The 9,837-nt window shown below is 44.4% G+C and overlaps 1 protein-coding gene across 3 annotated transcripts in view; it reads left to right on the top strand.

The window, feature by feature from the left end:
* The first annotated feature begins 6,311 nt into the window (after positions 1-6,311).
* Positions 6,312-9,837, top strand: part of BCKDHB (branched chain keto acid dehydrogenase E1 subunit beta) — a 62,127-nt gene continuing 58,601 nt past the window's right edge. For all 3 annotated transcript variants that reach the window (XR_016281785.1, XM_089530858.1, XM_089530859.1), the window contains exon 1: positions 6,312-6,470. Coding sequence is in view for 2 of the 3 variants with exons in the window: in XM_089530858.1 (XP_089386984.1) it covers positions 6,353-6,470 (118 nt within the window). In the remaining variant the exon portion in view is untranslated. The remainder of the gene's footprint in view (positions 6,471-9,837) is intronic.

The raw sequence follows: 9,837 nt of genomic DNA, 5'->3' as shown, positions 1-9,837 counted from the left end.
ATGAGGAAATGAAACTAGAAATTTGACATTATGGGCACTTAGTGGGAACTAAGAGAATAGGAGAGATCAAAGGCAAGCTTTCTACACATTTACTATTCCCTGTTTTTGTGTGCCATCTCCTGGTCCATCAGAAAATTGCAGTGAAAATAATACACAATGCAGCAAATAGAGTGCTTGAAAATGTAAATTGGGTAGTGCAATTTAAGAACTAAAAAGAACCACCTTATACTTCCAATATGCTGTAACTAGAGATATGTGGCTGCTGTGCTGATGAAACAGTTATTATATCCTGTCAGAGGATAAAACAGTATGTTGTTGTTGATATGTGCCTTCAAGTCAATATGGGCTTATGGCAATCCTATGAAAGGGCTTTCTTGGGAAGATTTATTCCAAGAAGGTTTGCCACTGACTTCCTCTGAGGTTGAGAATGTAGAACTTGCCCAATGGGTTTCCATGGCTAAGCAGGGATTTGAACCTTTGGTGCAAAACACACTGCAGAAATAATCCAGTTTGAAGGCCCGAACAGCCAGGCCAAAATAAAGCTGCTTCGGGTCACTTTGGAGGTATGCTGTTTAAATGACACATGCATCTTAAAAGGCCAGACTGGACTGAAGCATGGCTTTGGCGTGGCTTCCAGCCTCTTAGGACACTGCATCATTTAAACAGCATACCTCCAAAGTGACCCAAAGCAGCTTTATTTTGTCCTGTCTATTTGGGCCCTCTTTAATTGCCCTGGTTCAGTGTTATGGAAGTCTGGGAATTGTAGTTTATTGTAGCACCAGAGCTCTCTGACAGAGAAAGCTAAATGTTTCACAAAACTACAGTTCCCAGGGCAGCTAAAGCAGTCACAAACTGGATTATTTCTGCAGTGTGTTTTAGACCTTTATCTTCTGGAGTCCCAGCTCAACACTCAAACCACAACATTATGCTTTCTCTGCAAAACTACACACACACACACACACACACATGTGCGCGCACACACACCTGCCTATCCACTTCTCCCCAAACATCCTGCCAAAACCTCTCCTCTGCCCTCCTGGGAGCAGTGTTGCCAATCACCTTTGAAGATATTCCCCAGGATTGGTTCCCGGGTTCCCCAGATCCTCCCCAAATTACCCAGAATGGGGTGGGGTTTCCGGTTTGGGGACAGGACTTCTGGTTCGGGGGTTCAAGGCATTATGGGAAGGCCTAAAGGGGGTGGGGTTTCGAGTTTTTGGGGGGAAGGCTTAAAGCTTGCAATAACTGGTAGTTCTTTCATCCGGACTTCCTGATTGGCCACTGTTTGGGAGGGAAGGTTTAATTCCCTGGAAATTCCCCGGAAATTTTGCAAACACAGAAATTAAATGGAAAGAGATTAAATCCCTGTTTCCAGGGAATTCCCCAGAAATTGGCAACCCTGGCTGGGAGTTGAATCCATGCTCCCTATATATTCCAAAAGAGGCCCATCCACCATAGAGGAGTGGGAGGTTGCCCAGTGGTATCAAACTCCCTGATCCCGCAACCCCTGTTAAGCCATTTCATTCTAGTATTGGTCAGGGGGAGGAGTCCTATCCATTAACCCCACCACCAAACCTAGGAACCAACACATGGTGCCAGTGACACACTTAAAATCTTTAGTGAATAGCACCAAGAATAGAGTGGGATTTTGCAAAGACAGAGACACATCTATGGGGAGATGTGCCCTATTTGCTCAGTTTCCTATCTCAACTGCTCCTTGTGATTTCTGAGGAGTTTATCACATGCGAAATTTGAACTGCAATCCAAAGCAAATCCAAAGGGAAGGGGAAGCAGAATCAATTCGAATCCAAGGCGATTCACATGATTAATTATCTCACGTGAAGAGTGGAATTGTGGTCATTCCTGAGGCAAAGCAAAGGGAGTGCAAAATAAATTATCACACCAGTACATGCCATGCAGATTCGACAATTCAAATTGGCACCCTTGCGCATGCTCAGTGGGGATCTGAACGCATCATAGAGAATAGGCTGGCCCAGCATCATCAGGAGCTAGCCTGAAGATAGAGCACCCTCCCTCCATAACTGTCATCTTTCGGCCTGTGAGGGAGAGAATAGGCTGGCCAGTTCCACCAGGGCTAGCCTGAAGAAGAGCCCTCCCTCCGGTCCATCTGCCTTGGTCCAGGCCTCAGAGGGAGAGAAGAATGCTGGACCTGATCCCCTCCCTCGCTCACCATTCCCTTCTACTTTTGTGTCGTGTCTTTTAGATTGTAAGCCTGAGGGCAGGGAACCGTCTGTTATCCCCTCTGTTGTAAACCGCTCGGATTCCCAGTGATTGGGTGGTATATAAATAAAAGATATTATTATTGTTATTATTATCATGAACTTTGCACTTCCAGGGTGAAGAAGGGGACCACTTCCTAATTCCAGTTTCACGTGAATGCTAGCCTCATGGGAATGATTGCTTCATGTTTCTTCTTCCCTTCTATTTTATTCTATTTTTACTCTATTTACTCTATTTCAACAATTTAGCAATGCCCGCAACTCCCGCCATGTGTGGTCTCGAGTATACATACAGCCACATGCCAATGTGTCCTCCCTGACATTCATGCTATCCCTTCATACAACATCCGAATGTGTCCTCAGTCTATCCATCCCTTCATGCAACATCCAAATCTGTCAGCCATATCCAAACATGTCCTCAGTCTAGCCATTTCTTCATGCAACATCCAAATCTGTCAGCCATATCGAAACATGTCCTCAGTCTAGCTATCCCTTCATGCAACATCCGAATGTATCCTCAGTGTATCCATCCCTTCATGCAACATCCAAATTTGTCAGCCACATCCAAACATGTCCTCCGCTCTTGAAGGGAGTACTGGAAGCAAATGGAGCAAAATTGCAGCTTTGCATGATGGGAAATTTGCCACCTTGGAGGTTTGGGGGGTGTGTGTACCAGGACCAAAGCAAAGTTACATTCCACACCAGACCAATTTGGATTGAAATCGAAGTGAGCTTGGAAACAATTTTTGTGAATTTGCTTGTTACCGAATTCACCTATATCAGGAGTCACTTTGGACTGACTTTGAATCTGGCTCGGAACTACTCCCCATAGAAAGCAATCACGTATGATAATCTATCATGTTTTAACGTGAATTCGCATGGTTGGACCAGGAGTGGCTTCGGATTGGAGCTGCAAAACCCATTGTGTGATATCATTGTAACATTTGCAGAGTAGTCCCATGGTGTAAACCCTGAGTCCTGATCTATAGACTCTATGTGCTGTTGTTTGTTGCTGAATTATACCATATTTTGGGGAGGTTTGGGGGTGGAGGCAATGTGGAAGGGATAGTTGTCAAAATGGGCCATGTTTTCTTAATTTGTTTATTACTCTCTCACTTAAGTCTACAGGTCCAGGAATGGTGAGGTTGGTGGCAGCATGGCTGTGAATGGAAGTGCATGGAAAACTTACTTTTCAGATCACAACTCCCAGAAACTCAGCCAATATAGTCCATTATATCACTCAGCTCCAAGCTACGTGAAGGGCCATATCTTCCCACCTGAGTTCTAGGATCCTCAGAGGAGGCACTTCTCTCAATCCCACCACTTCACAAGCATGTTTGATGGGACCATGAGAGCGGGCCTTTTCCATGGCTGCTCCCAAAGTCTACAATTCCCTTCCTAGGAAAGCTCAGATGGCTCTTCTTGGCCTCAGGTTTACTCCTTTTTCTTCCACCAAGCTTTAGGGAACGGGTGGTCCTGTACTGATTTTGTTCCTTGATTTAAAGTAATTTTAAATTATTTTAATTTTGTTATTAGTTTAATATTGTTTTAATCTCAACTTTTGATATGTTTTAACTGTATTTTAAAATTTATTTTGTAAGCCACCTAGAGTCTCTGTTTAGAAAAAAAAGCAGGGTTGTAAATGATGTAAATGATGTGATGGATGGACATGGTGACTAAGGATTCTGGGAGCTGAGGCTCAGAAAAATAACTGGCCCACCACTGATATACTGGGGATGTTCCAGTCATGTCATTGTTATGCTGGTTATGTGTCTAGTGTCCAACTAGTTTAGCAGGGCTTATCTTAAGACCTAAAGCCTGCCGTTTGATGCAGCTCCAAAGCAAAATGGAACCATTATGCAGTTAGGCATGCTCCAATAATGACTGATGGAAAGTAAGAGTAGGTGGTCTTGATCTGAGGGCCACATTTGCTGATGGCTTCATTCCTTGCCCTAAATGACCTATGCTATTCCAGTAATTTGATAATCAAATGTCAGGTTATTATTTGCTTTTCCTATAGTAATTCCTTCCCTTTCATAGTCATTCATTAATAACAGTCAGCATTACACAAAATTTCCAACAGCTGTCAGCATTGTTAAGTAACAGATGTACATATGGTGAATTGTAGACACAAGATAAAGAAATATGTGGAAGTGCATTCCTTGAAATGCAGTGGGCAACCAGGGAGCCAGAAGTCTGTCAACATTCTCTAGTAAGAGAAATGGCTTTATATAATGAAATGAAGAATGGAAAATATTTGACTCCAAGAATGCAATGACTTGACAAAATATTATAATACTAATAATATGGCAATAATCACTATGTGTTTGTATATACAAAGTTAAAATCACCAGATGGGACTTGCAGTAAGAAGAAATTCCACAGTTATTTTTCTACTCATTTTCACTGTTGGGTTTTTTATTTTATTTTTCTGCCTTCCCTCCAATCAATTTATATCTGCATGTATTTTGTTTTTGCAGATGTACATTTCCCATTGTACGTTTTCTGCCTCAAGAAGGCTGTGAGATGTGACAGCATTGGTTCTGTTTCTTAAGTAGCAGCATCCTGCAATCTGGTCACTCCCTATAAAGGAGTCTATGGCTGTAATCCTATTAGCAGTTTAAAATGGCATATCCCTCAGTTACCTCAGATTAAGACATTGCACCAGGTGGTTTCCAGTGCCACCTTGTGCAATGGTTTTGCCTTGGTGCACAAGGGTAGCCAGAGGTTCTTGTGCCACTGACTGGTCATAGGTGCATTGGGAGTGCCACTGAGCTTCCCTTATGAAGCTGGGAAGAAAGTGTCTGCAAAGTGAGGGCTGATTCTTATCTATGGGTGCAGCTGGATGACTTCTGGGTACACAACCACAGCTGGTTAGTGGCTGCATGGGAGAAGCTGTGTCCTGGAACATTTAGTTGTCATTGAACACCTGGACAAGAAACAGCAGCTGTTGCCTACCAAGCAACAGTGAGGGGATGCTGGCAGAAATTTACATTCCAGCCTGCCAAGAAGGCTTGGGCCCATTTTTCATTTTTATCTGCTTTCCCCACTGTCCAGCTCCACATCCATACAGAGGGATGGGGAACCCCATGGCTTGGGTGGTTCTAACTTTAGTGCTCAGTTCCTTATCTTTACACTTTAGGACCTTGACTAGTTCTTTCATCACTGCCCTTCACCTTCTTAGGTCCAAAACACACTGCAGAAATAATCCAGTTTGAGACCGCTTTAACTGCCCTGGCTCAATGCTAGGGAGTCCTGGGAACTGTAGCTCTGTGAGACATTTAGCCTTCTCTGTCAGAGAGCTCTGGTGCCACAATAAACTACAGTTCCCAGGATTCCCTACCATTGAGCCAGGGCAGTTCATGGTCTCAAACTGGATTATTTCTGCAGTGTTGATTGGACCATAGGCTGCATCCACACTGGAGAAACAACCTGTTTTGGCACCGCTTTAACTCCTTCTGGCTCAAGGCTATGGAATTCTGGGAGTTGGAGCTTGTTGAAACTCCAACTCCCAGAATTCCATAGCCTTGAGCCAGAAAGATTGTTAAGGTGACAAATCCATTTTATTTTACTAAGGTCCAAATCACATTGTAGAAACAATCCAGTGCGAGACCACTTTAACTGCCCTGGCTCAATGCTAGGGGAATTCTGGGAACTGTAGTTTTGTGAGACATTTAACCTTCTCTGTCAAGAGAGAGCTCTGATGCCACAATAAAGTACAAGCCCCAGGGCAGTTAAAGCAGTCTTGAACTGGATTTATTTCTGCAGTGTGTTTTGGACCTAACTGAGCATTTTAGGCAGCAGAAAGAATGGCCAGGAAAAAGCAGACCAAGAAACTCCCCCTTTCAACAATGGGAGTGGCACTCTATACTTATTAGTTTATGTGGCATCAACTGATCCCAAAGCGCTCCATCTTCAAACCAACACACTCCCCGCGCATGCGTATTGCACCACCTCCCTCTTCATTTCCCAGCTGCAGCTTCTCTCCTTTTACGCCCCAACAGGGGAGCATCCTGATTGGCTCCTTCTTCCCTCCCGGCCGGCCAATGAGGTTGCCCGAGAGGCACCCCCCCCCCGACTGTTTAGAACGTGGTCGCGCTCAAGTGTCCTCGAAAATGGCCGTTGCTGGGTTCGCGCTGCGTCGGTTGGCGGCAACGTCGCGCCTCCGCTCTCAGCCCCACAGGCATGCGGCGCATTTCGCTTTCCAGCCTGACCCGGAACCCACCCACTATGGTGAGTGGTTTGGTCCACCGCCCTGTTAATAGATAGGGAGGAGGGGTGGACCGTACCACTTCGCCTCTGAGGCGCGGGGGTGTGCGTGTGTGTTATTCATTCCAAAGACGCCACGCTCTTCCGTGGCAGACGCAGGGGCTGCGTTGGCACGTTATCCCCTCTGCCCTGCTCGCCAATGAGACTTGGGTTTCATTTGAGGAAACACTGGACTTTTTTTTACACACACACACCTGCCCCCCGCCATTGACCGAAGTGGTACAGTCCTTTCCTAGAGATTCCTAGAGAGGACACTCCACTAGGCATGTGTAGCCCCTCCAGCGCAACTCTATGGTCAATGTTTGGCAGATTTGATTATTCAGATTTTCTTAATAAGTTCTCTCTAGGAATCTCTAGGTCCTCCAGCGCAACTCTGTGGTCAACTTTAACCAAAAGTCACACTAAAGAACCTATAAAGATTCCTAGAGAGAACACTCCATTAGGCATTTGTAGCTCCTGCAGCACAATTCTATGGTCAGTGTCTGGCAAATGTTGACCACAGAGTAACACTGGAGGACCTAGAGATCCCTAGAGAGGTGTTCTCTCAGGTAAAAACATAGTGTTTTTGTTATTTGTGGTTTTTCCACATTCACGGGGTCCCTGTGCCCCTAACCCCAGCGAATGTGGAGGGACGGGTGTATATGACCAGGGGTGACTGCCTGTCCTCCTTTCCCAGGACACGTCCTCCATTTCAAGCCTTCTGTCCAGGAGGGATTTCCAAAATGTCCTCCATCTTGAGCATGACTAAGAAGAATGGATTTACATTTCTCAGTGTTTTAGGTTTTACTTGGTCATGTCCTGCATTTTGTCTCAAAGTCCCTACATTTTGTGGTGCCTTGCCCTCCTTTGTGGTGAGGACATCTGACCACACTGCTATGTGGCTGCGTACACACTGCAGAAATAATCTAGTTTGGCACTGCTTTAGCTGCCCTGGCTCAATGCTAGGGAATTCTGGGAACTGTAATTTTGTGAGACATTTAGCCTTCTCTGTCAAAGACCTTTAGTGCTGCAACAAACTACAATTCCCAGGATTCCTTAGGATGGGGCCATTGCAGTTCAAGCGGTGTCAAAGTGGATTTTTCTGCAGTGCAGGAGCAGGAGTTTATTTTAGGAAACACATATGCCTCATAGCATCTACCTGACACTATGAATCTGGAGCTCAATGCTGTCTATCCTAAAACTAAGGCTGCATCTGCACTACAGAAGTAATCCAGTTTGACACCACTTTAACTGCCATAGCTCAATGCTATGGAATCCTGGGAACTAGTTTTGTGAGACATTCAACCTTCACTATCTGAGAGCTCTGGTGCCACAACAAACTACAAAACACAGGATTCCATAACACTGAGCCAGAGCAGTTAAAGTGGTCTCGAACTGGATTATTTGTGCAGTGCCTGTGATTGCTTTCACACTGCACAATTATAGCACTATGATTCTGCTTTAACTGTCATGGCAGTATCCTGTGGAAACCTGGGATTTGTCATTTTAAGAGAGGGGTATTTTGAGATCTCTAGTGCCCTGTCAAGACTAAAAACCCTAGCATTCCATAGAATGTTGCCATGGAAGTAAAAGTGGAATCATAACTCTATTTCTTAACCTCTTGGATCCCAGGGTGGGAGAAAGGTGGATGCAAATTAGAGTGAGTGCTCCGTATCCACAGATTCAAGCATCCATGGCTTGAAAATATTCAAAAAATACATAAATTCTGAAAAGCAAACCATTTTACTATCCTCATTTTACTATCCATTGTATTTAATGGGACTTGAACATCCATGGATTTTGGTGTCCCTGGGAGGTCAAGCAACCAAACCACAGCAGATACCAAGGGCCCTAGACCATTGTATGAATGAATGTAATGAGATGTGGAAGGGCCCTAGACCTAGGGTTGCCATAAGTAAGGACCTCCAAACCGGGACAAATGTAGGGCAACATTTTCAAATGTAGGACACATTTTTTTAAAAAATGGAGGATGCGCAAAAAATTGAGGGTTTTTTTTAAAATGTTAATATAAATGCATGTTTTTTAGGCATGATCAAAATGGAGGACATTTTGCCATTATTCCTAGACAGATGGCAGAAATGTACTTGCCCTCGGGTTCAACTGTGCTTCTCAGAAGTGTGTACTTGGGCAAGGGACTGTGGTTTTTCTTCACTGCGCATGAGTTTGTAAAAATCACAGCAAGTTACATTGGCCGTGCCTCAGAGGCTTGTTGATATCAATATCACCATCATCATCATCATCATCATCACTATAATTGTCCAAGAAAGGCAGACTTGTTAGCATTCAAAGCGCCATAAATACACAGAAAATGCACTTGCATATATTTAATAATAAAAAATAATGCAGAAAAAATAAAAAACAAGGCAGAGGTGTATATATTTAATAATAAAAATTAATGTAATAAAATAAAAAAGCAATAATAAAAATTAATAAAATAAAATAATCAAACTGTGAGCGTGGTGTAGTGATTTGAGTGTTGGACTATGACTGTGGAGGTCAGGGTTTGAATCCTGGCTCAGCCATGTGATGTAAGCCCAGTGGGTGACCGTGGGCAAGTCACACTCTCTCAGCCACAGAGGATGGCAATGGCAAATCCCCTCAGAAAAAAACTTGCCCAGAAAACCCCATAACAGGGTTGCTGTCTGCAAAGAGGTCTCAGAGTGGGTGATTTCTGCAGGGCAGCCATAGGGTGAATCCACACTGTAGAAACAATGCAGTTTGACACCACTTTAAACTGCCATGGCTGAGTGCTAGGGAATCCTGGCATCTGTAGTTTCTTGTGGCACCAGAGAAAAAGAGAAGGCCAAGCAGCCCACAAATCTACAAAATCCCAGAATGCCATAGCACTGAGCCATGGCAAAGTAGTGTCAGGCTGGATGGTTTCTGCAGAGCAGAGGCAGCCATAGGATATAGCTATATCAGTGGTCCCCAGACTGTGCCCTTTAAGGGATTTGAGACTTCAGCTCCCAGAATCCCAGACTGTTGGCTAACATGGCTGAGGCTTCTGGGAGTGAAGTCCAAAAATCTCTTAAAAGGCATAGTTTGGGGACGACCACTGATCTCCACTGTAGGAACAATGCAGTTTGACACCACTTTAAAACTGAGTGCTGGGGGACCCAGAGATTTGCAGTTTTTGTGGTGGCACCAGAGAGAGGAGGCTAAGCAGCCCACAGATCCACAAAATCTCAGAATGCCATATACCACAGTTAAAGCGGCATCAAACTGCATTAATTGTTCAGTGTAGATGCAAACTCCCTGCTTGCTGGAGGGAAAAACCCAAACACTCCTGCAACATCTCTGGCAGAATAAGCAAGCTGCCCAGAAGGATGGC

This window comes from Sceloporus occidentalis, unplaced genomic scaffold (assembly GCF_023333645.1).
Source record: "Sceloporus occidentalis isolate IW3139 unplaced genomic scaffold, rSceOcc1.0.p SCAF_6, whole genome shotgun sequence".
Taxonomy (NCBI): Eukaryota; Metazoa; Chordata; class Lepidosauria; order Squamata; family Phrynosomatidae; genus Sceloporus; species Sceloporus occidentalis.
This window is presented reverse-complemented; position numbering and strand designations above follow the sequence as displayed.